The sequence below is a fragment of the Pneumocystis murina genome, assembly GCF_000349005.2.
Source record: "Pneumocystis murina B123 chromosome Unknown supercont1.11, whole genome shotgun sequence".
NCBI lineage: Eukaryota > Fungi > Ascomycota > Pneumocystomycetes > Pneumocystales > Pneumocystaceae > Pneumocystis > Pneumocystis murina.
The window spans coordinates 248145-271512 of NW_017802369.1; the positions used below are offsets into that span (position 1 = coordinate 248145).

General features: G+C 27.1%; 13 protein-coding genes across 13 annotated transcripts; 6 read left to right on the top strand and 7 right to left on the bottom strand.

The window, feature by feature from the left end:
- Nucleotides 1-2595: 2595 nt before the first annotated feature.
- On the bottom strand, nucleotides 2596-3094 carry PNEG_02539 (hypothetical protein; the record flags this gene model as incomplete). Its single annotated transcript, XM_007876361.1, has 3 exons — nucleotides 2596-2626; nucleotides 2669-3010; nucleotides 3060-3094. The coding sequence occupies 2 exons, from the start codon at nucleotides 3092-3094 to the stop codon at nucleotides 2776-2778; spliced, it is 270 nt and encodes an 89-aa protein (XP_007874552.1). The 3' UTR covers nucleotides 2596-2626; nucleotides 2669-2775.
- Nucleotides 3095-3230: 136 nt separating this feature from the next.
- PNEG_02540 (small nuclear ribonucleoprotein Sm D2) lies at nucleotides 3231-3829 on the bottom strand (the record flags this gene model as incomplete). Its single annotated transcript, XM_007876362.1, has 5 exons — nucleotides 3759-3829; nucleotides 3600-3700; nucleotides 3439-3551; nucleotides 3386-3397; nucleotides 3231-3344 (listed from the first exon to the last, which is right to left on the bottom strand). Exons 1-5 carry the CDS (start codon nucleotides 3761-3763, stop codon nucleotides 3231-3233), a joined length of 345 nt encoding a protein of 114 aa, XP_007874553.1. The 5' UTR covers nucleotides 3764-3829.
- Nucleotides 3830-3896: 67 nt separating this feature from the next.
- Nucleotides 3897-5716, top strand: PNEG_02541 (elongation factor Tu, mitochondrial). The gene is made up of 10 exons (XM_007876363.1): nucleotides 3897-3986; nucleotides 4043-4150; nucleotides 4201-4231; nucleotides 4277-4368; nucleotides 4420-4524; nucleotides 4569-5203; nucleotides 5248-5344; nucleotides 5398-5480; nucleotides 5525-5582; nucleotides 5627-5716. Exons 1-10 carry the CDS (start codon nucleotides 3911-3913, stop codon nucleotides 5674-5676), a joined length of 1335 nt encoding a protein of 444 aa, XP_007874554.1. The 5' UTR covers nucleotides 3897-3910; the 3' UTR covers nucleotides 5677-5716.
- A 149-nt stretch (nucleotides 5717-5865) lies between these two features.
- On the top strand, nucleotides 5866-8150 carry PNEG_02542 (hypothetical protein). Its single transcript, XM_007876364.1, has 4 exons — nucleotides 5866-5897; nucleotides 5943-6705; nucleotides 6749-7600; nucleotides 7645-8150. Exons 2-4 carry the CDS (start codon nucleotides 6045-6047, stop codon nucleotides 7932-7934), a joined length of 1803 nt encoding a protein of 600 aa, XP_007874555.1. The 5' UTR covers nucleotides 5866-5897; nucleotides 5943-6044; the 3' UTR covers nucleotides 7935-8150.
- Nucleotides 8151-8184: 34 nt separating this feature from the next.
- On the bottom strand, nucleotides 8185-9483 carry PNEG_02543 (hypothetical protein; the record flags this gene model as incomplete). Its single annotated transcript, XM_007876365.1, has 8 exons — nucleotides 9432-9483; nucleotides 9258-9381; nucleotides 9055-9213; nucleotides 8809-9008; nucleotides 8606-8765; nucleotides 8529-8566; nucleotides 8412-8483; nucleotides 8185-8364 (listed from the first exon to the last, which is right to left on the bottom strand). The coding sequence occupies exons 1-8, from the start codon at nucleotides 9465-9467 to the stop codon at nucleotides 8185-8187; spliced, it is 969 nt and encodes a 322-aa protein (XP_007874556.1). The 5' UTR covers nucleotides 9468-9483.
- A 315-nt stretch (nucleotides 9484-9798) lies between these two features.
- PNEG_02544 (hypothetical protein) lies at nucleotides 9799-10885 on the top strand (the record flags this gene model as incomplete). The annotated part of the gene is made up of 3 exons (XM_007876366.1): nucleotides 9799-9939; nucleotides 9982-10447; nucleotides 10494-10885. 3 exons carry the CDS (start codon nucleotides 9799-9801, stop codon nucleotides 10883-10885), a joined length of 999 nt encoding a protein of 332 aa, XP_007874557.1.
- A 16-nt stretch (nucleotides 10886-10901) lies between these two features.
- On the bottom strand, nucleotides 10902-11695 carry PNEG_02545 (hypothetical protein). The gene is made up of 5 exons (XM_007876367.1): nucleotides 11524-11695; nucleotides 11362-11484; nucleotides 11296-11316; nucleotides 11120-11250; nucleotides 10902-11071 (listed from the first exon to the last, which is right to left on the bottom strand). The coding sequence occupies exons 1-5, from the start codon at nucleotides 11661-11663 to the stop codon at nucleotides 10983-10985; spliced, it is 504 nt and encodes a 167-aa protein (XP_007874558.1). The 5' UTR covers nucleotides 11664-11695; the 3' UTR covers nucleotides 10902-10982.
- A 221-nt stretch (nucleotides 11696-11916) lies between these two features.
- Nucleotides 11917-13942, top strand: PNEG_02546 (hypothetical protein). The gene is made up of 9 exons (XM_007876368.1): nucleotides 11917-11972; nucleotides 12026-12386; nucleotides 12428-12468; nucleotides 12515-12673; nucleotides 12717-12836; nucleotides 12879-13101; nucleotides 13149-13590; nucleotides 13637-13715; nucleotides 13757-13942. The coding sequence occupies exons 1-9, from the start codon at nucleotides 11922-11924 to the stop codon at nucleotides 13844-13846; spliced, it is 1566 nt and encodes a 521-aa protein (XP_007874559.1). The 5' UTR covers nucleotides 11917-11921; the 3' UTR covers nucleotides 13847-13942.
- A 663-nt stretch (nucleotides 13943-14605) lies between these two features.
- Nucleotides 14606-16835, bottom strand: PNEG_02547 (hypothetical protein; the record flags this gene model as incomplete). Its single annotated transcript, XM_007876369.1, has 6 exons — nucleotides 14606-14769; nucleotides 14811-14995; nucleotides 15046-15437; nucleotides 15478-15860; nucleotides 15908-16208; nucleotides 16263-16835. 6 exons carry the CDS (start codon nucleotides 16833-16835, stop codon nucleotides 14606-14608), a joined length of 1998 nt encoding a protein of 665 aa, XP_007874560.1.
- An 876-nt stretch (nucleotides 16836-17711) lies between these two features.
- On the top strand, nucleotides 17712-19772 carry PNEG_02548 (hypothetical protein). Its single transcript, XM_007876370.1, has 4 exons — nucleotides 17712-17919; nucleotides 17981-19276; nucleotides 19317-19630; nucleotides 19678-19772. Exons 1-4 carry the CDS (start codon nucleotides 17739-17741, stop codon nucleotides 19720-19722), a joined length of 1836 nt encoding a protein of 611 aa, XP_007874561.1. The 5' UTR covers nucleotides 17712-17738; the 3' UTR covers nucleotides 19723-19772.
- A 406-nt stretch (nucleotides 19773-20178) lies between these two features.
- PNEG_02549 (hypothetical protein) lies at nucleotides 20179-21015 on the bottom strand (the record flags this gene model as incomplete). The annotated part of the gene is made up of 2 exons (XM_007876371.1): nucleotides 20179-20396; nucleotides 20466-21015. The coding sequence occupies 2 exons, from the start codon at nucleotides 21013-21015 to the stop codon at nucleotides 20179-20181; spliced, it is 768 nt and encodes a 255-aa protein (XP_007874562.1).
- Nucleotides 21016-21189: 174 nt separating this feature from the next.
- PNEG_02550 (40S ribosomal protein S1) lies at nucleotides 21190-22110 on the top strand (the record flags this gene model as incomplete). The annotated part of the gene is made up of 4 exons (XM_007876372.1): nucleotides 21190-21195; nucleotides 21243-21319; nucleotides 21363-21908; nucleotides 21952-22110. Coding segments are annotated over 4 exons (773 nt in total), but the record flags the coding sequence as incomplete, so codon positions are not given.
- Nucleotides 22111-22191: 81 nt separating this feature from the next.
- PNEG_02551 (hypothetical protein) lies at nucleotides 22192-23347 on the bottom strand. Its single transcript, XM_007876373.1, has 5 exons — nucleotides 23211-23347; nucleotides 22896-23167; nucleotides 22654-22849; nucleotides 22355-22607; nucleotides 22192-22312 (listed from the first exon to the last, which is right to left on the bottom strand). Exons 2-5 carry the CDS (start codon nucleotides 22964-22966, stop codon nucleotides 22221-22223), a joined length of 612 nt encoding a protein of 203 aa, XP_007874564.1. The 5' UTR covers nucleotides 22967-23167; nucleotides 23211-23347; the 3' UTR covers nucleotides 22192-22220.
- Between the last annotated feature and the right edge of the window lie 21 nt (nucleotides 23348-23368).

Genomic DNA, 23368 nt, shown 5'->3' on the forward strand with positions numbered 1-23368 from the left:
TTAACTAAATAGTAATGATAAAATACCAAAATTTAAAGTTTTTTTCACCAAAAACATGTAAAATAATATAAAATTATATCAAAATTTAAACAATAGAATTCACGTAAGAATCTAATAAACATTTTTTCGTGTTAGTGCTATATATTCGATAATTTAGCATTAGTGGCGTTTTATTATAACATTTACGGTTATCGAGTTTTTATGAAAAAAAAAATACTACAAATGCAAATATTGAGACAATTGCAAGTATTATCAATAAAGCACATGTACATATACTAAGTGCTGTAATTTACATAATAAACATATATTTTCCCTTAATAGATAATACAATTTTTTATTACCGTTTTCTTTACATCCGTCATTTGTTTTCGGATGTATAAAAATACACTTAACAATAGATATTTTTGAATGAGATCATAAAGAAATTTTCTAAAATCAATGCAAGGGCCACACGGCAAGATATAGCGCTACAAAATTACATTAATTGTTCTCATAAAATAATATATAGACGCACTCGGCCATAAATATTTCTTATAGGGATTGGCTTATTATTTTTTAAAACGTAAATATATTATATAGGGCTAAAAGCAGTAGCCTTTTAGCTTTTCAAAAAAACCCTTGAAAATCTCATCGGAAACTAAGAGCACGGATACACAATACCGAATCGAAAAGCTCCGTATTTAATTCTCATTCAACTCCTTTAAAGGATATAATAACAACAGAAAAAAGGGTTTTACCAAAATTCCTAATTTGTACATCTTCGATTATCTCTTAGGAGTCAGATCATAATCAAAAAAATTAAAACAAGCAGTATTTTTTCCACTTTTTGTATATTTACTCGATCCTTTTTTTGGAAACAGCAAAACTTATCTAATTGATTTTGTTATATCAATACATTTTCATATTAACATTTCGATTTTACTTAATAAGCTTTACATATATATCAGATTATTTGAAACTATATTTGTATCAAACTTAAAAATGCAATTATTATTACCAATTATAGCCATTAGAAATATTGCTATAGCTTTTATATTTTTTCTATAGTTTTAATAATGACTATTAAACTGCATTATCAAATCTCTATGCATTATCAAGCCTTTGGAATAAGCGTTCATAATTCTATAAAATTAATAAAATAAATCGATATCTAAATCTAGCATTCATGTACTGCATCATATTTAAAACTGAAACAGATCTATAATAGTTTTTTTTTCATTTTCAAAAACCCAACATTCGAAAATCTAAATATCAACACATTTATCATATTATAGCCCTTTATATTAAAATTATTTCATCTATATACATTTTTAAGACTAATATTATTATTTCAAATCCGTTTTCATGCCACTTCCGTCATTACATAGAATTGTGCTATCTTGCTGTTTTATATGTTATTTACCGAATACTTTTACTTTGACCCTATTGTGTTTAACTTGGCATATTTTAACACTAATATCAAAACCCTTTAAATGTATATACATAATCTAATACTTATTTCTATTTATATTAATTCAAAATATATCTATAACTTAAATATTTTAAATTAAAACATTATAAGTTAGAAATATTTATTTTATCCATTTAATACTAAAGACCTATGTTGCTTTTATTTAATAAACATTTAATAGAACAACCATATCTATTGAAAATAATACATTTTTTCAGATAAATGTTTTACAAATATTTAGCATTTTATCAAAACAAAACTATATTAGATTAATACTTATCCAGTAACTTTAATCTCGAAAACTTCAAAAACGAAATAATTTAAATTATACATTTTATAATAAAAAGACCATCTCATTAATACACAAACGAAAGCCATCATATACATTCAAATGAATTCAAACTAATTATTATAACATATATCCTTATAATATCCAAGATAACTTTTTTTATGAAATTTAATAATCCTTGTAACAAATAATATATAAATCTTAACAAAAAATAATCTTCAACTAATCTACTTTAAAATTGCTAAATAAACTTATTTCTATAAGATTAAAAAATTTTAAACAGTAGTATTAATGATTAAATATATATCAATTCATTCTGTAGTTTATAATACTTCCATAGTTTCAATATATATACAATTCTGATTATTAACAACTATAAAACATTTACAAGATGTTGAACGCTAGCTTAATATATTTTAAAATCACATTCTACAGATCAATCAATAATCACAATAAAATCTACAAATATCGGTAACCTAAACTTGATATTTTATAACTCATATTTTCTAAATTACATTTTGACAACCACAAAGCCAATCATAACATATATATTTAAATAATATAGCTACATTTATTCATACCATAGATATTAATATTTTAACACTCAAAAAATTATTCAACATTCACTAATATACAACTTTTCTATGATAGAATAACATGCAAATTTCCTAACTAATCTACATAATATAATAAAGAATAAGCATAAAAACTCCAATAAAAATCCATCCTAATAACACATTTTATATCTATATTATAGGAAACTTTCTAAAAACCCAATATAGACACCTCAAAACTTAATGCAAATCATGTAGATAGATGATTATCAACTATAAATCCGAAATAAAAAAACCGCTACTCCAACAACTTAAGATATCCAAAAGAAAAAACTTATGTAATCAAAACATGAAAAAATATTGTAGCATTATAACTTATAAATTTTTACAAATTCCCATCTATTTTCCGTTTCTAAACAATCTCAAACAAACTGATTGCACATCAAAAACTCCTATAATAAATACAACATATTCTTACCAAACTACAAATCCCCACATTCATTTACTGTACGAATTATTAAAATAATATTATCTAAAAATGAATCTACAGAGACACGTAAGACTTTTAAATCATTGCTCTGAAACACTACAGAAAAATAAAGCCCATCTACTCTTATTTCTCTATATACCAAATGCTTCTTCAATTCCAAATCAACAGACAAAACAGCTGCCACCTGAGATGCAAGCTGTTCTGTCGGAAATGGAATGCTAATATCACTGAAGAAATTATTCATACATTAAACACAAATATAAAATCCAAACTCACATAATATGATCAAACTTTATAAAAGATTGGCTCATAAACAATTAGTAAAAATAAATTATTTAACATATTACTCAGAGAAAAAAAAATATAGCAAAAAAAACAATAAATAATACATATAAATGATATAAATTTGTTACATAAAAAAAGATACATAATAATATAAAATATCAATTACACTGTATTTCTCAATATAAGAATAACACTATCTCCGCGAAGGAACATTTTACTAATAAACCGATCTTTGTTAACAGGCTTCCCCTTCTTTCCTTTAGCATTTCTTGGGGTCTAAACAAATTATTAGAAAAAAAATATTAACATTCGTCTACCTCAGTCCACATCTATAGATATTAATAAAATAAAAAAACTACTAAAATTCAACCTCTTTCACATTTTCCAAAACCATATTAGAATGACGATCAAATGCTTTTACACGAGCTAAAAGCTTGTGATTATTTCGACAACTAATTAACACTTGATTATGATTCCGTACAGCTAAAACTTCATTAAAAATAAACTAATTCAATAAATAGAACAAATCACCTTGCTGTAAAACAGAAAGAGGACCTGTATCAAACTCATAAGCTTCTAACTGTTGTAATTCTGCCTCTGTCAATTCCGATCGAGGTTTAGATACTAAATCACTATAACAAATTAGCTCATCAAAAATACATATTATTATTGTATTTTTCTTAAACTTACGCCATTTTTTAGTCCAATAAATATAACTTAAAAAAATATACAAAACTTTTAATAATTAATAGAATTTATAGTTTTTTGTAGTAAGCTTTTTTTATATCGGTAAACTCTAATTTCTAAGACCTTAACGTCAAAAATCCACGATTACCTTAAATATGATAACAAAAGCTATAAAGATCTGTAATCTTTCAAAACCATTACGTCCATTTTTTTCCTCTAATACAAGATGGAGTATCATTTTATATATCTGATATTTAATAAATATAATTAACTTGTAATATCTATAGATATATGGTCACAGATCGAACATCAAAAAATAATCTATAGACAAACAATTGTACGGAATATGGCAACGTTTGACAGGTCTAAGCCGCATATAAATATCGGAACTATTGGTAAAAACTATTATATATTTAAAGAGAATTTGAAATAAATATCTTTATAGGCCATGTTGATCATGGAAAAACAACACTTACGTAAGATTTAAAAAAACATATAAGAATATATAGAAGATTTTATAGAGCAGCTATTACTAAGTGCCTTTCGACAATAAATCAAACATCTTTTAAAGACTATTCAGAAATCGACAAAGCACCAGAAGAAAAGGCTCGGGGTAAATCTATTCTTTGAAAAGAAATATTAAAAGTACTTATATATCCTAAAGGAATAACAATATCAACATCACACATTGAATACGAAACAAAAAAGCGCCATTTTTCCCATGTTGACTGTCCAGGTCATGCAGACTATATTAAAAACATGATTACTGGTTCGAATAACGTCTAAAGAGTAAAAAGTATTTAAAAGCCATAGGTGCTGCTCAGATGGATGGAGCGATTATTGTTGTATCTGCTACAGATGGTTCTATGCCACAAACTAAAGAACATCTTCTTCTTGCTCACCAAGTTGGGGTTAAACATATTATTGTTTTTATCAACAAAGTAGATGCAGTTCATGATAAAGAAATGCTTGAGCTAGTGGAAATGGAAATCCGAGAACTTCTTTCGACATATGGATTTGATGGAGAAAAAACCCCAATTATTGTGGGATCTGCTTTATGTGCTTTAGAAGGAAAAAAAAAAGAGATTGGAGAAGATTCCATATGGAAACTTATAGATGCAATCGATAATCATATACCTGTGCCTCAGAGAGATATTCAAAAACCATATCTTATGCCAATAGAAGATATTTTTTCAATTTCTGGAAGAGGAACGGTTGTAACTGGACGCGTAGAGCGTGGAACATTAAAAAAAGGAGAAGAGGTGGAGCTGATTGGGTTCGGGACACCAATAAAAACAATAGTTACAGGAATCGAAGCTTTCAACAAAGAATTAGACCAATCTATAGCTGGCGATAATTGCGGTTTACTTCTCCGTGGCATTAAAAGGGAACAGGTTCGTAGGGGAATGGTAGTTGCCCGTACTGGAACCGTTAAATCCTATAAAAAGGCAAGAAAGTATTTAAAAAAAAACTTTTTTAATTTATTTTGTAGTTTCTTGCATCCTTCTACATTCTTACAGAAAAAGAAGGAGGAAGAAAAACAGGCTTTGTAAATTATTATCGTCCCCAAATGTTCTGTCGTACTTCCGGTAACATTATCTTTTTATAAAAAAAACAAATTATTCAATTATTAATTTTATAGATGTTACAATTATACTCTCACATCCTAAAGAAACTAAAGATGCAGACTCTAAAGTAGTCATGCCTGGCGATAATGTAGAGCTGGTAAAACATATTTTATACCTCTTGATTATTTCTGATATTTCTAGGTTTGCGAATTAATCCATGATATTGCTCTAGAAGATGGCATGAGGTTTACTATTCGAGGTGACCTTTTCTTTTCATTCTTTGGCTTTTATAACTTCATATAGAAGGGGGAAAAACGGTAGGAACTGCTATTATCACAAAAATTTTGGAATGAACATTACATTTTTTCTGGTTATATAACTGAATTAAAAACAACCATAATTTCTAAAAAATAAATCCTTAAAAGTTTTATTATTTCTGTATTTTAATTTTTATTTATATCAGACGTTATCATTCATTTATCTATTTAACAAGTCAATTTTTTGTTATGATTAGATCGAAAAGTGAATGAGTTGTATATTTGTAAAAATAAATTATAAAAATTCAAGAAATACAGTTAGGATTCTCTAGACTATATATTTTCCGACTAATATTTATTAGATTATCTCAAAATTTATATGAAAATAGCTTTTTGGAAACTGATTCTTACCGCCCTTCAAAAAAAAACAATCGCTATATTTAATCTAATCCAAATCAAAAAACATGTCTGATATCAAAAAAGATACAGATATTTATATATTTAGCAACGAATCTTGTGAAGTAAGACACTATCCTATATTATCAGAGAAGTCTCTTTGTTCTATATCAAGTATTTCAAAACAATCCGACTCTGGAAGTATGGATTTCATTTCAGAATACAATTCATTAGCAACACAATACAAGCTGCCATGTTATCCAAGAAATAGTGAAGAAGAAAATAATGAATCTAATGAACAAATTTGCCAACAAAACAAACCAGAAACACAAAAAAAACTCATTAAAAAATTATGTAAATACCAAGCGAATCATTCATTATTTCATTCCTCGAAGTGGATAGGGAAAATAATGAAAAGCAAACGTTCGGAGAAGTATTACAATACTATATCAAAATCAAATTCTAAACGGAATATATTTAAAAAATCAGTACAAAATCCTGTAGAAGTAAACACATTAAACAGCACCGAAAATCCTTGTAACGAATGCTTTGAGAAATATTGTAACATTAATTCTCACGAATCTTATGGTATATTTGGAGTTCCTTTATCATCTCTTGTTCAAGAGATGGGTACGAGTCATATAACAAACTTTCCGGAAAATTTAATGTTCAGTGAGCACAAAGTTCCATTAATATTTAAGATATGTGTAACAAAAATCCTGGAAAAGGGTATTTGATTTAATATTTCCTCATATAATTGATCTACTTATAGGTCTTGAAACACCTGGTCTTTTTAGAGTAAATGGATCACGATCAGTTATAAGATCTTTTATTGAACACTTTTTAAAAAATAAATCCAAAATATCATTTGAAACAGATATAGAGAATTTTAAAATAAATCCTAATATTCATGATTATGCTAGTTTGATAAAAAAATTACTAGTTGAATTACCAGGGGGAATTATTGGAAATAAATTACAACTTCAAGCTCTTTTTCCTCTTTTAGAAGACAGAGCCTCAGCCCGTGTCTTAATGCCACCTGAAATACGCGCACGAATGCTTGCATTAGCCTTATCTACAATTGAAGATCAAAATAGATTTTATTTAGCTTGTTCAGTATTTGCACTTTTAAGGGCAGTAGCAACATGTACAGAGCAAAAAGAACGTATCTTGAATTATCCAAAAGATCTAAATTACATGAAGCCAGAAGCACTTGGTTTAGTATTTGCACCAACTTTATTAGGAAGACAAATAAATTCATCTGATATTTCAGACATCATAAATTCAGAAAAATTGTCTAATAAAGAACAATTAGGTCCATTGAAAGTAATAAAAAAAGAAAAAGAAAAAGCAAGGAAAAGTGCTAAACTTATCGAAACTATAATTGATTATTGGGAACAAATAATAGCACAATTAAAAAAGCTTCAGCCATCTCTACATATTTCTGAATTTAATAAGAATACCTCCCAAAACAAAATAGAGCATTCTGAAAACAAGGATTTTTATAAAAAATTCTATGATGATAATAAAGAAAACATTGATCCAAACATGGATGAGCATATGTTAAATAAATTTTCCTCTTTAGACAATAATACTTTTACAACAGCACGCACAAATACAGATGGTAATATTTATATAAAAAATTTTAAAAATATTTAAATTTAATAGAAACAAATTCTAACGGAACATTACCAAAATCTAACAAGAACTTTACAGATGAGTTAGAATACAAAGAAAAAATAACTAATCTTAAAAATCAACTTGTTATAACTCAGAAGGAAAAAGAAGAAATACAAATTCATTTAGAAATCAAAACTCAAGAGGCAGAAAGGTTATTTAGTAGATGTCTCGATTGGCAAAGGAAATCAGAAGCATGGCAAAAACGAGCAGAAACTGCAGAAAAGGATTTAGAAGATTATAAAAACAATAGACAAGTAAAGCTAGTTGCAGAATGGTAACTATACTTTCGTATGATTTATCAATAGTTATAACAAAAAATTATGTATTTTTTTTAAAAACCACTAACATCAAGTTAAACAATTATATCATGTTACTTAATAAAACGCCATTATTTCATATTTTTTATACTTCGAAAAATTTGCAATTTTAAATTGCAATACAATATACTTTTATAAAAAACATTAAATGAATATTCTAAATAAATACAAAAATCAACAATAAATTCATTAATATAAAATTTCTATAAAATCATTGACTCGGTATTTCTTCAACCATAATATATTGTAAAATATCAGATAAGGTTACCAAACCCTTTAAACATCCATTTTTGTCCACAACAATTAATCGATGAATCCTAGACCTTCTGATAACATCAAAAATACCATCCAAGCTATCTTGATCTGTACACGTATGAACTCCGCCAAAATCCTATAAATTGTTAAAATAAAATAAAAGAAACTTATCAATTTCATTACTTCAGAGCGTCGTAATAAAGCTTCACCAACGGTGAGCTCCAAATCATAATATGAGCCAGATTGAATCAAATGCTATAACTATTAATTATGTTACAATTCCTTAACTCTTAAAACTACCAAAGCATCTATTGCCTCATATATATTCAATATAATACCTTAAATATTATTAAATTTTCAATTTCAAAGAAACGTACCATCTGAATCTAAAATAGGAACGCTTGATATTCCTCTCTTAGCTAAAAGATAAATTACATCAATGACAGGTGTATCCATACTAGCAGTTGCAAGGTCTTCATAAGTTCCAATTGATAAATCACACAATGGCTTTCGAAGCATTTTCGTCTCTTTATAACACTACTTTTATTTCAGAACAAGAAACATATCTCCTAAAGTATACATTTAAGGCAACAAACTTCAATATACGGTATTGTGTTAAAACACTGACAACTACTTCATGATATGTTTCATCATCATGATCAATCAAAGGAATCCGTTTTGCTTTTGTCAACCTAATTCTTTCACATGCTTCATAAAGACTTCGCATGGGATTGATTGAAATTGTTTCCAAGGGTGGAGCATTGATACTTTTTTCAATATCTGATTCAATTCAACTTAAAAATACATTTTCAGCAAATACAAATACCTCTTAAACCATCTAACTTCAATTTTTCAATATCTTCTAACGTCTGAGAATATGATGCGTTTTGATGAAAATATTGAATTACATTAATAAAATCAGAAACCGTCAATAAACCCGCAAAAGTACATGTTTTCATATTCCATAAAGGCGCAGAAACAATATCTAAAACCTTAATATTCTTCAAATAAAAGCATAAACAGAATTACTATTCTGAAACAAAATCGTCAGACTTTTCTTAACTAAAAGCTCTGTATCTAGAACAATCATCCGAAAACTCACTGGCAACACATCATAACATGTTTTTGATTTAATAAACAGACGAATAGACTCCTAAATACATAATAAACCATAAAATACACTTAGTACCATTATTTATTTACAAGTGCTTCCAACTGAAGTCTATCTACTTTTTCCATTTTTATATTGTCAAAAATCCTAAATTAATAAGCTTATCTTTTGCTCTATTTAATCAATTTTAATCCGAAAAACTCATACATATAAAACTATATATATCTAAAACATGTCAGAGATGCTTTTAAAGCTTTTATACTACCTGTTTAACCTTATTAATATCTCATTCTTATTACTCGGCCAACCTAGACGTCGGCAATCCCGATATTAAAAATATTAACGTTTAGATAAAAATAAATGAAGATAACTAAAGACCTGAAACTCAAATTTCAGCGCCTCCTCTACCTTTATTATAGGTCTTTTTCAAATACTTTAAAAATTCCTTTTGATAAAGGCATGACTCGTCTTAATCCTAAGCGACGATTAATTGAAATATACGGATTGGATGCAGGAAAATTCCTTCAAAATATGATATCTAATAATATTCCATCAGAAGGACCTGGCAGTGGCGTTTTTTCTGGTTTTTTCTTGCCACAAGTATAGTTTTTATAGAGTATTTAAGAATCAACTAATCATCAGGGACGAATTTTATGTGATGCTTTTATATATTCAATAGCACATAATTCTGTATGGAGGAAAAGTAGAAGTATATCAGAAAATAAGAATTATCAAGCCTTTTTTATTGAATGTGATGTACGTAGTGTTGAAAATCTACTTAATCACTTAAAACATTACAAACTTCGTTCAAGAGTGTCCTTGGAATTAGTAGATAATGATGAATGGAGTATTTGGTCATCATGGGGTATAGACGAGAAGAATGATTGTAAAATAAAAGAATCAATTGGTTGTTATGATTATCGAGCACCAGGAATGGGGAGAAGAGATATTCTACCATACAATATTAAACCGACATTTGAATTAGATGAAGTGCCCTTAGAAAATTATAGAATAAAGAGATACCTTTTAGGTGTTCCAGAAGGGCCAGATGATATTTTTGAAAATAAAGCATTTCCTATAGAAAGTTGTTTGGATTACATGGGAGGAAGTATACATAAATATGAATATATTTGAAAAAATTAATAAATTTATAGTTAATTTTTACAAAGGATGTTATATTGGTCAAGAACTTACAACAAGAATTTATCATGCAGGTGTTGTAAGAAAACGAATTGTTCCTATTTCATTTTATAATCCAAACGATTCACCACCATCTATACTTAAATATATTCCATCTCTAAAGTTTTATTTCCCTGTACAAGCCACTAATATTGTAAGAGAGGATTCTACAGAAAAAAATGTGGGTAAATTTTGTTCAGGAATTGGTAATATTGGATTAGGACTTATGCGTCTTGATAGTGTGTTCAATCAATCTGAACAACATAAATATATTATTCATCACACAGATCAAGATAATAATAATCATATTATTGGTGTTAAAGCATTTCATCCATGGTGGTGGTCTGAAAAACATATCAACCCATAACAATATTAATAACACATCTCATTTTTAAATAAAAAAATATACTTTACATATTTTCTAATATTTTACATACATATTGCTTCTTTTCTATTTAATATGCTTAAAGCTTTTCTTCTTTAAGACCATCTTTAAAAAATGTCATATATGGTGTTATTCCATCTTCACGATAATTCAACAACACTACCATTCCTATATTTCCAATTAATAAATAAATACATATCTAAAGGAAAATCTAACCATCTACATCCATACTTTCTCCTATAAAAAAATCATAATCGGAAAAATTAGCCAAAACTTTTTTAATAAATGTCGTCACTCCCTTCTCAAATACTTCAACACGATCTGGTCGATTCTCTTGCAAATACTGTCTAAAAAAACACATCAATCATATTACACTTCATTTTTCCCTTTACTTGAGCTTTTTCAAATATGATCTTAAATAATATTAATTTTCTATTTAAAAATTATTTTATTTTTACTTAATATAAACTTGATAATCTTTTTTTGTATATGTTGTAGAAACTAAACGAAAAGAATAAACAACATTATTCACAATTTCAACACCATCTTCTGCTACTTCCTCATCTCCTTCAGCAGATGGACTATAAATCAGAAAAATAAAATAAATATAAATATATTACTTGGCACCAATATCAACTTCTCCTTGTTTAATTTGAACCATAGCGCAATCAACCTCATATACTACATCATCAACCTCCTTTAAATTGTACGCATCTGATATAAGTTCGTCACCACTAATAATATCTCTATAAAGAAGCATATTCAATGTTTTTATTTAAGCTGGACGTTAACCAAATTTTCTTAAAATTTGCAGGAATCAACGTCACAAGAAAATAAGAAATTATTATTATTATTTTCAAGCATGAAAAGCAAGAAATAAGTTAAAATCTATGAATTATCAAAAAGAATATTAGGCTAGAAGATAAAGGTCTTTTTTATTTAAAAAAAAAAAGGATTAAAAACATATATATTTTTTGAAACAAAAAAAAAGCATAAAATAAAAGTGTTTTAATAAAAAATGGATGGAAACAAGAGTAGATATTCATTAAAAAATGTTTTTTTAATAGAGGTTTTAAGATAAAATTCAACAAGATAATAATATTTCTAAATATAAAATAATAGAAGAAAATATGCCATTTAAAAGGAATTTCTATAAGAAATATAAGTATTGAGGAATTGAATAAACAGGGGATATCTAGTGGAATACAGGAACATGATATATATAATAATAAAGTGTTTGATGAATTAAGAGAAGATTTTAAAGAACAAAGTGACAAGAAAAATGAAATAAATTATTCTATTTTAAAAGCGAATATTTCAGAAAAGGAATTAGAGCCTCTAGCGCCATGTAGAATAAGACAACATAGTGTTAGAAGTGGCTTAATAAGTTATGAAGAGCCACTATTACGTTTAGTACATTTGGAAAAAGCATTAAAAAATCATCTTGTAGATACATTTTTTACATTACATGTTAAAAGTATTGGTATTTTATATAATAATGTTAACAATATACTAATAATTTAGAGCATCCTTTATATATTAGTGAAATTGTTACAAAAACGATGGTTATTATTGCAATATATATTTGTTTACATACTAAGATATCTATAGAACCCGAATTTTTTATCATTTGATTTTTCTACAATAAAAACATCATTTATTTGTCTATCTTCTCTTATAATTTGCGTTTGGATATCAAATGGAGGGCCTTTCCGATTATTAATAAAGCAACCAACACATCTCCCATCTTTAAACTATCTTGGAGAAAATGTATGAATATAATATTTTATCTAATATTTTTCTAACTAAATAGCTTTATTCTTTGAAATCATCCTTTCCAAAAAATTGTATTATTTTAAGGTTTAACGATGGATATTATTCATATCATAATTTAACATGTCCACTCATGTACATGCCTACTAATCTATCAGAGGTATTTTTCTATTAATACTACTAATATTTTTAACAATAAAAGGCTAAAGAATGCTATTCATATCATGACATTATGAAACTAAATACTCTAGAAAAATGTATATGGGATGCAAATAGATCTATAAGAATATTAATGAAATCTCTTGAAAAACATTTTGACAAATACTACAAACTATTTGAAATTCAAAAACAAAAGAATAAATCATCTAAAAATTTATCAGAATTAGAGAATACTATTGCTCTCGAAAATAAAAAATTTAAAGCTGGTATTTTACTTTTTTGCTATTTAATATTTTAAATTTGTTTAATTTAGCAAAAGAATATAAATATTCTCTTCAAAAAAGTTTAAATATAAGGCGAGAATCTATAAAAATAAGTTTGCAAAATCAACAGAAGGTCATAAATTGCATTAAGGATGCCAGAAAAATTCTTCAACACAGAAAAGAGACCTTATCTCAAGTTTTTAAAAAAATATCTATATATAAATGTCATATTGCAACTGAATTGCAAAACGTTTTCCCTATAGAACCAATTATTGATAAACCTCTTGATTTTACCATTTGTAATATCTTTCTTCCAAATACGGATTATTATAAGCATGATAATAATCAAATTGCAGCCGGCCTAGGATATACAGCACATTTAATATATTTATTATCTTTTTATTTGAGGATCCCTTTAAGATATCCTATTCGACCTATGTGTAGTCGTTCTATTATTGAAGATCCTATTGATACTTTTCAAAACTCTAGGAGGTAATTATATAAGTCATTTTCCTTTTTCATATTTTTGATAATAAAGTTTTCCTTTATGGCTAAAAGGGCAAGATTATTCTCATTTTAAATTTGGCGTATTTCTTTTAAACAAAAACATAGAACAGGTATAACTTATATACTATTTTAATAAATTAATGAAAATTAGCTTATGGATTCTCAGTCTTTAATTATAACAAACTTACAGTATACTCTTCTAAATTGCAAGCATCTTTTATTATATATGACATCATTATGAAAATTTAAAACAGTTTCTCCAACTACAGAAATATTTATATCATTATATTTACTAGATATTATACATTTTAATAGATTATGTTTATATATTATTACTAAACACAAAATTTTAAAATTAATTTCTATAAAAAAATAAAAATATCTAATACAGAAATTACTAAAGAAATAGCATTTATTATATAATTAAGGTTATTTAATTATTTTTTCAAACATAGTAAATGAAAAACATTTTAATTATTAAAAATATCTAAATATTTTTCAAAGATAATACATTGCCTATATTACAGGATAATACATAAATAATATTTATACCAATACACTTCCAAATTCGGCTTTTATATAAATTAAAAAACCAATACTTACACTATACAAATGTATTTATGTAAATGAAAATAACCTAAATATTAAAATATTTATTTTCCTAATAATATAATATATTTTCTAAAATAAAAACATAAAATAAACGCAATTAAAGATATATCCTCTTACTTTAAAAACCATTTTACAGAAAATAATATATATAGTTAAACCCTTAAAATAAGCACTAAGTTCTCGAAATATAGAATAAATTAATCATAATTTAATCCACTTAATCAAAATTCATACTCTTTAAAAGCAATATAATAAACAAATTATAGTAATAAAAGTAAAAATACTTAAGAAATCATGTTATATAGTATGAAGTAAACAAAAATACCCTCAATATAATATATAACTCAATATTAATGTAAATATTATAGAAGAATCAAAAGTAGAAACTTTAATCCTTAACATCATCTACGCCTCGTTCAATAACATCTTTAAGAGCCCAGCGTGGAGGAGGATGAAATACTTTATAAGCACCACTAAGAAGATATTCTAAATGTCTTACACCCACATTTTCTCCAGCAGCTCCACTGCTATTTTTAAGTTGAAGAATATCGCCTAATGATATAAGCAATTATATTTAACATAGATTTTCATACCAACTTCATCACATGCAGTCAAGAGCCTATCCAAATCATCTTTATTATGGGCAGCGGAAACACAAAATCGAGCCCGAGATTCTACAAGAGAAGTTGCTGGATAACCTACAACAACAACAGCAATTCTTCGCTCCAACATTAAACGAGAGAAGGCCGGCATTTTTCCAGGATTATACAAGAGTATTCTAAAACCAATAAGGTCCTTAATAATCAACAATTATAAATGCTAACATACAATACAATAGGAGAATCATCATGTCCATAAACAATAAAACCTAAACGTTTAAGCCCAAGTCGAAGATATCGACTATTAAATGCAAGCCGCTGTAAACGGTTTTTCCCTTCATTTTGAGTTTCATCAAGAATAATATTAATACTAGACATAATTTGACCAACAACTATAGGACTCATAGCTTCTGAAAAAAGAGATCCAGCATTAAGAAATCGTAATTTATCAATTATGTGCTTATCAGCTGCAATATACCCTCCAGAAGCACCAAAAGACTTAGTAAACGTACCCATCAAAATATCAACTTCTGATGGATCAATAGAAAAATAATCACAAACACCTCGTCCACGAGGCCCAATAGCTCCAATGCTGTGCGCTTCATCTATATACAAATAAAACTAAATATGTTAGAATAAGAAAGTATCTAAAAAACATTACTTTATATTTCTTCTTTAACGAAATAAGACCCGGCAAATTACAAAGAGTCCCCTCCATAGAATATAATCCTTCTACAATGACAAGAATTTTTTTCCAAGGTCTATGTGTACGATGCTGACCTTGAGAAATACATTCTCTTAATAACTTTTCTAAATCCTCCATATTATTATGTTTAAACATTCTAATACTTGCACCAGAAAGACGAGCACCAAAGCGAATAGATGAATGATTAAGTTCATCAGATATTATAAGACATCCCTTTGATACAAGAGCAGAAAACAAAGTTGCATTCGTAGCAAATCCCATACTATATATCGATGCTGCAGGCTTCCCAACAAATTTAGCAACCAATGCTTCACATTGTACATGCAAATCAAGAGTACCTAAAAATTCATTATTATATATACTATAATTTAGAAGTCAAAAATACCAGCATCAGATCTAGCCCCACAACTACTGAACTTCCATTTCTTAATAACTTCTTCAACAAAATCAGCACAAGGGCCATTACTTTGTGCGAAGCCCAAATAATTATATGAAGAAAAATTTAAGCACTCAATCAAATTTCCAGTAAAATTAAACGTTTTATTATAATCATAGCTAACACGTTCAATTAATGTAATCATCCGACCCGGTACACCTGTAGTAGGTCTACTAAAACAATCATTTATACGCATTTTAAGTCGCCTAACATAAAAATTATCAAAGTCAGAATTAAGAGGTGCGTATCCCTATTACAAAAAAAAAATCAAATCTATAATAAAACTAAATAAAATCATACTTACATCATGTGCACGCAAATGTGAATATTTTTGTTTTTTGAATCTTTTACCAAAAAAATCACGTATATGACCCAAAATAATAAGAATAAGATATGAAAAATATGTCGTAATAAGGTAATAATATGACGGTTCATCTTCAATTATCGGAGGAAAAGGTTTTCCTTTTGGATATTGAGAAACAAATAAATGTGATGAATCTAAAAGTGGAGCATATTGATATACTTCATCATTACGCGGCTCATTCTTATACATATGAGTTAAAAATTTTAGCTGAAAATCTGACCGTTTTTTATCATTTTTTAATTTTTTTATATTCCTATAAAAACCAACATTTGAAAACCCTGAAATTGATAATGGAACATCAAATGAAAACGTATGCCTCAACTCCATCCCAACATCATTATTCTCATTAGAATAGCCTCCATTATTAGAAAAAAATTGCACAAATCCTCTATGTGGAAATAAAAATGATATTAATTTTGATCCTCTATTAAAAAGTGATAATGATTTATTCTGCAAAGCTGTTTTATCCCTAGTATTATCCAAAGATTCCTTATTTCTCCTTTTGCGTGCCATCAAACAAAGCTTTTTTCATTATAATAACTACTACTTAATTATATTAAAATTTTATAGACGTTGAAAATTTTAATTTACGATAAATTATATCAACCTTAATTATCTAAAAATATCTTATTTATTATTTTATAATAAAAATACATAATAATTAAACATAAATATTAACCAAATCATTTTTTTTAGATCTTATTTCATAAAATTATTAATATCTTTAATATACAATCTTCATATATTAGTTTATATTTGATTATATTTTTATAATAAATTAAAATATGATTATTAATAATTATTAATGATTAGTAAATCAAATATATTTATATACATCTTTTTAAAAATCCATAGAAAGATTAATATTAATTTCTGTTGTAAATTTAGTAAAATCTTATTTAACTGTTAGGTGTTAAGATGTGCGACCATTCTAAATACAATAAAGAATTAAGTTTAAAATGGTTTAAACCATTTAAATCATTAAGACTCTTTGCAAGTGAGGTTTTAAATCGTTTTAATATATATTTAAAAAAACAATATCAAAATAGGACCTTAAAAATTTGACGATTATAAAAACACATATTTTATACAGAATAAACAACAAAATAGCAATAAATAAACAAAAACGTATTGAATTATCATATTTAAAACAAATACTATTTTTCTTAATAAAATCGTATATATTATATTTTGAGATTTCATAACAACCGATATTAATCATCATCCTCATTTCTATTTATTCAATAAAGAAGTGAATTGCTTAAAATAAAGGCTATAAAGCCATATGAATTGGCTTTTATATATGAGTGATCAGATCTTATGTCTTTTATAGGCATTTTGTGGATTGTTTAAAAGATATTTTTGAAATTTACAATATTTTTTTGTATATTTTTTTTGATAATAAACGTCAAATCAATGGCAGCAGCAAGTGTTGTACAAAGCTGGACAACGGAAGAACCGCAGCAATCATCTAGGATATCATCTAGTCGTGTTTCATTTCTACATGGATATTCATATTATAACAAAACAGATTATAATAATGAGCAATATTCATTTTCTCGTAATAGAAGTGCAGGAATTCATAGCAGATCAAAAGGTATTAATTAAATAAAAGATTTTGTTATATATGTGGATGCTTATTATTATTTTTTATACAGATCGTTATATGGTTCGTTCATTACCTAGAATTGATCCTCGTTCAGCGTCAGCAATAAATATGAATAATATATATATACAACATCATCGTCCTTATGCGTCAGTGATTTCTCCGGGATATCTTCGTCAAGAACTTAAACGCTCTATTCATTCAAGAGAATATCCTCTTTTATCTCCTCGTTCTTTACATCAAGTTCACCGACGACCGTCAGAAAAGCATGTTTTAGATAAACATTCGAGAATTTCAACCAATAATAGGAGTAATGGATATCTATTTCCTAATCCGACTACATCGTCAGTTTATAATATTAATTCTCATGTTTCTAATACACCTTTTCAAACAGAGAATACACGAATTCTTCATTATAAAACAACATCAAAACCATCTACAAATGTGGAGACAGATGTTTCTATTTCATTAGCTAATGATAACAAAAACGCCGAATCTCGCCTATTTATTGAGGAAATAGAGCCCAATGTTAATAATGAGATTTCTAAAATAAAAAATATAGAAATCGAAGCAATACCAGAACTGGAGGAAGGCACATTTATTTCTAATACAGAACAAAACATAATCCAGAATGATCATTCCTCAAACCCTAAATTGTTTGTACCTTTTGAAAAAACAAAGTCCTTTAAGTCAAAAATTTTGAAAGTATTATCTTTTACATCGTTATCATCATTAGAGACAATTAACACAAATAATGTACATCATACAAAAAATCATGCATATTCACAAAATATATCGAATGATGCTGCTCAAATAGGCAACATTGCCACTAACTCTGAAATATATTCCTTTACGAAGAAATTAACATCACCAGATAACATTTCAATCACATCAACAGCATCATCTGCAAGTTTCATATTAAGGAAAATAAGTAAAGAGGGAAAGGGAATGCTTAAAAAATCAAAAAAAACTCTCTCAAATATTTTTAGAGGTAGTTTACATTTTGAAGACTCTAAAATTGCAATGTCCAAAGAATATAAGAAAAGTATGATTGAAGAAATAAGTAAGACTAACTTAGGAACAAAAAATTCAATGGATTCCTTTCATAATGGTTTAGAAAACTCTAAAAGCATAGAAAAGGACGAAGATAATTTATTAAAACTTAACAATCATATACAAGAACAAAAGAAAGATATATATATAGAGAAGGATACATCAACTTCTCAATCAACATGTGAAAATACTTCTATGAGCATAACGACAATCAATGATCCAGCTAAAGAAAGCAAGAACAATCAATCTACATGTTTCAAACCTTGCCCTCCTATGAAAAAAGGAATCCTTAAATGTATTACCCTGGTTTCGTTATAGTTTACTAAATGAGTTAGATGCAGATTGGTCATCAACGATATCTAATCTTAAACCGTCACATTCACTAACTGATATTCCAATTCAATTTGCACCTCCCATTCCTCTTGAATTGGTTACGTTTGATGATGTTCCCAATACGTTATCATCAGCAGAAACATCTATCACTAAAAATACGAAATCTCTTAGTTTTTCTCCTAAAATAACAATTTATGATACATGGCCTTCATTCGAATATGATAGAAGGGGAGAAATTGCAACGTGTAATCGACTAACACCTATTTTGGCACAACGTATTAAAGAAGAACTCAATACATACAAGCTTGATGAAATGGTAATACATTCGGATTAAATTTTTATAAATAATTTACTATCTTTTAGATTGTACATGAACAAAGCCGAAGATTTACTCATTTTTTCAATTAATAATTTGCATTTGGTTTATAGCATCTAGTTTAAAATGAGATACCAAAACAATGAAGTTACATATTTTCTTTTTTACAACTTATAGTTTATAATAGACATAAGTCATTTTTGAACTTTTTTTAAACATCAAGTTATAGGTTTATTTTCTAGATTTAATAAATGCAAATACATTTGCTAGAATAAAATCTATAACATAATATTTGAATGCTTTTTATTACTTTTGGTATTGTAAAAATCATATAATTTACCTGATTTTTTATTTGTTATAGCAAATATTGATTTAAAGTAATTAGATATAGGTTTTATTTTTTTTTTGAAATAAAAACAATTCAGCTTAGTCAATAAATAACTTTCATCATTTATTTTTTATAATTTACACTTTAAAAAACACTTCTAGAGAAATTAACTATATATTAATAAAAAAGATAAAATTCAACATTATATAGAGAAAACACTTTAGGTATGTTTTTTCTCAGGTGTTAAAGACGAAATACATTTAGACGTTTCAACATTTTTATATGTATTAAAATAATGATCCCAAAAAGTGAAAAATGGCTGTGAAAAATTAAATTTCATACCATACGGCTGATGATGAAGATCATGATACTTAGAATTATTATAAAAGAAACGCTGTAGAGGATCATACGGAAAAACATACCCACAATGATCATCCACTAAATTAATAAGAAATATTTTATAAAAATATCACACATATGTATAAAAATACATATTATTTAATATACCTGTCTTGACTGTAGAAAAACAAAAAAATATACAACCACCTATTGCTCCGAGACCACTCAATTGAAAAGCTAATCCTGCTCCAATTGTATCCATTAAAAGCCCTTCAACAGGATGATTATAAAGTGCACCAAAAGCATAAGGTACATATAATTCATGATGTTTAGAATGAATATAACGATATAAAGTAGAATTATAGTGCATCAACCGATGAAAAAAATATTGCCATGTATCCAAAATAACCAATGCCAAAAAAAATTGAATAAAAAATAAAAAAACCCTTCTAGACCCTTTAATATAATTATCAAAATAAATACAAGATGATGGTTCCAATGTCTTCGAAAGAAAAATGTACCCAATAATTATTTGAAGAAACTGCTGAAATAAAACATCTCGAATAACCTTAAAACAAGATACCCTGTTTCCATTTGATACCTGATGAATTTTATACTTTTCAATCTTTGGATTTTTCAAAAAAGAAAGAATAAAAAAGAAAAATGAAAAAACCCAATAAAAAACAATTGGAAGAATAAGCATAAGCACGTTATTCATTGTTGCTTATCTTTTACTCAAAACAAAGAATTACATACAAGAAAATACTTCATCTAATAATTCAACTGCCGATCTAAACCTGCCCTAACCGGTCCATTCAGAAACCTAATTTTAATATCAAACTTGCGACGGTCTTCGAGATCAATATTAATATTTTTTCAAGATTTTCATAAAAAATGGGTAAGTTCTATTAATTTTTTTTTTAAAAAATTAATAAGAAAATTAAGCTGTTGGAAAAAATAAAAGACTTTCAAAAGGAAAAAAGGGAATTAAAAAGAAAATAATTGATCCTTTTACACGAAAAGTACAAAATATATTTTACTACAAATAAGTTAAATAAAGATTAGGATTGGTATGATCTTAAGGCACCGTCTATTTTTGAAGTCAGAGATATTGGGAAAACATTAGTTAATCGAACAACGGGTCTTAAAAATGCAAATGATTCATTAAAAGGACGAGTAATTGAAGTTTCATTAGCAGATTTACAAAAAGATGAAGAACATGCCTTTAGAAAAATTAAATTGCAAATTGCTGAGGTTCAAGGAAAAAATTGTTTGACGAACTTTTATGGAATGTTAATGACGTCGGATAAGCTTCGATCACTTGTTAGAAGATGGCAAACGTTGATTGAAGCACACCAAGATGTTAAAACAACGGATGGATATGTGTTACGCTTATTTGTGATTGGATTTACAAAGCGCCGAGCTAATCAGATTAAAAAAACAACATACGCACAGAGTTCTCAGATCCGACAAATTCGAAAAAAAATGTTTGAAGTTATTCAAAGAGAAGCATCATCGTGTTCATTGAAAGAACTTGTCCAAAAATTTATTCCGGAAGTTATTGGCCGAGAAATTACTAAATCTACTCAAGGGATTTTTCCGCTTCAAAATGTGTATATATTTATTTATTAATTGCTATCTAATTTTTTTGTAGGTATTTATTCGAAAGGTTAAAATTCTTAAAGCTCCTCGTGTTGAAATATCACGTCTTTTGGAGCTACATGGAGAATCAGTTGAAGACACGGGTTTAAAAGTATCAAAGGATTTTAAAGAACCAGAAATTTTAGATTCAGTTTGATAGTAAAAAAATGGAAATATATTTAGTAATAAAATAGTTAGTTATATAAATACTATTTTTAAAACTTGTATCAGCATATTTTTTTAGTGCCGAGAAGTACTTATTGAAATTTTATGAAAAATTATTTATTTATTATCAAATTTATCATTTTCTAATGGTATGTGTTGGAGAAATGCTTCAATTGTCCGTAATGTTTCTTCTCGTTGGTCAACATGTACTATTTCAAATTAACAAAGCATTTTTATTTATATTTTCAAACCCCAATGACCAGCGTCAAGTGTTACAACATGAGAATTGGGAAAAAACTTACGAATAGTTGGTAAATATGAATCCAATACATATCGACTTCTACTACCACGTATAAATAATGTTCTACCAGAATATGTGCCTTCAAATGGAAATCCAGCAACATGATGAAGCGATTGTCCAAGTATATTTAATGGAATTCTAAATCGTAATTGATTTCCATCTCTAACAAGATTTGAAAGTAAAAAATGTCTAACATTAATATCCTACACAATCTTAGCATCTTATTTCTATCTATTACAATCTCAAAACTTCAACTGATGCTTGCAATAAACTGTCTGCTTCTTTTTTCTTTTTAACACATGCCCTTTGAACCACTTGCATCTGTTCTATATATTTTACAAGTACAGGATCAACTGATGTATGAACTGGTGCATTGTCTAGAAGAATCATCGATTCTACAAGTGTTGGATACATCAACGCAACTGCCATACATGTTTTAGCACCCCTTAATATAACTTTTAGATAGATAATAAACAATCCATTATTTTTACATAGAGTGACCAAGAAGAATTACAGGATCAAGACATTGACGACCAATTAATTCAACAACATCATTTGCCATAGCTTCATAATTATGAGGTAAACAATGAGGACTTTCTCCATGATTACGAAGGTCCTATTCATAGAACCATTAATCAGCCCTTTAATATATAGCATTTTTTAAAAGATAATAAAAAAATATCTTTAAAAGCCTATTTCATATACTCAACTTACAAGAGCAAAAAGATTGCGATGAGTTCGCATATTTAAAGACTTGCAAAAACTAAAAACAATCAATAAAAATGATTCAAATGCACATTCATTACGTATTCCATTGTCTTTTTGAGCCAAATAGCCCATGAAGAACCAGAATAGGTGCTTCTTTAGAAACAATATTTTGGATAAAATAACGTTCAAAAGAAAGATGAATTAAAGTCATTTTACAGTATTTTTGACAGAAGGACTAAACGTTAACATTTTTATG

Bases quoted from the DNA above. Each gene is read 5' to 3' on its own strand.
- PNEG_02541 (XM_007876363.1), top strand. From the start codon at position 3,911: ATGATAACAAAAGCTATAAAGATCTGTAATCTTTCAAAACCATTACGT. The intron at 5,204-5,247 runs GCAAGAAAGTAT...TTTATTTTGTAG, and splicing joins CCGTTAAATCCTATAAAAAG to TTTCTTGCATCCTTCTACAT. The intron at 5,481-5,524 runs GTAAAACATATT...TGATATTTCTAG, and splicing joins CTGGCGATAATGTAGAGCTG to GTTTGCGAATTAATCCATGA.
- PNEG_02551 (XM_007876373.1), bottom strand. From the start codon at position 22,966: ATGGCAAATGATGTTGTTGAATTAATTGGTCGTCAATGTCTTGATCCT. The intron at 22,850-22,895 runs GTAAAAATAATG...AGTTATATTAAG, and splicing joins ATTCTTCTTGGTCACTCTAT to GGGTGCTAAAACATGTATGG. The intron at 22,313-22,354 runs GTTTGAAAATAT...AATTTGAAATAG, and splicing joins ACTTGACGCTGGTCATTGGG to TACATGTTGACCAACGAGAA.
- PNEG_02546 (XM_007876368.1), top strand. From the start codon at position 11,922: ATGGATGGAAACAAGAGTAGATATTCATTAAAAAATGTTTTTTTAATA. The intron at 11,973-12,025 runs GTTTTAAGATAA...ATAAAATAATAG, and splicing joins AAAATGTTTTTTTAATAGAG to AAGAAAATATGCCATTTAAA. The intron at 12,674-12,716 runs GTATGAATATAA...CTAACTAAATAG, and splicing joins TAAACTATCTTGGAGAAAAT to CTTTATTCTTTGAAATCATC.
- PNEG_02545 (XM_007876367.1), bottom strand. From the start codon at position 11,663: ATGCTTCTTTATAGAGATATTATTAGTGGTGACGAACTTATATCAGAT. The intron at 11,317-11,361 runs GTAAAAATAAAA...ATATTATTTAAG, and splicing joins GATTATCAAGTTTATATTAA to ATCATATTTGAAAAAGCTCA. The intron at 11,072-11,119 runs GTTAGATTTTCC...TTGGAAATATAG, and splicing joins AGAAAGTATGGATGTAGATG to GAATGGTAGTGTTGTTGAAT.
- PNEG_02548 (XM_007876370.1), top strand. From the start codon at position 17,739: ATGGCAGCAGCAAGTGTTGTACAAAGCTGGACAACGGAAGAACCGCAG. The intron at 17,920-17,980 runs GTATTAATTAAA...TTTTTTATACAG, and splicing joins AATTCATAGCAGATCAAAAG to ATCGTTATATGGTTCGTTCA. The intron at 19,277-19,316 runs GTATTACCCTGG...TAAATGAGTTAG, and splicing joins GAAAAAAGGAATCCTTAAAT to ATGCAGATTGGTCATCAACG.
- PNEG_02542 (XM_007876364.1), top strand. From the start codon at position 6,045: ATGTCTGATATCAAAAAAGATACAGATATTTATATATTTAGCAACGAA. The intron at 6,706-6,748 runs GTATTTGATTTA...ATCTACTTATAG, and splicing joins AACAAAAATCCTGGAAAAGG to GTCTTGAAACACCTGGTCTT. The intron at 7,601-7,644 runs GTAATATTTATA...TAAATTTAATAG, and splicing joins AGCACGCACAAATACAGATG to AAACAAATTCTAACGGAACA.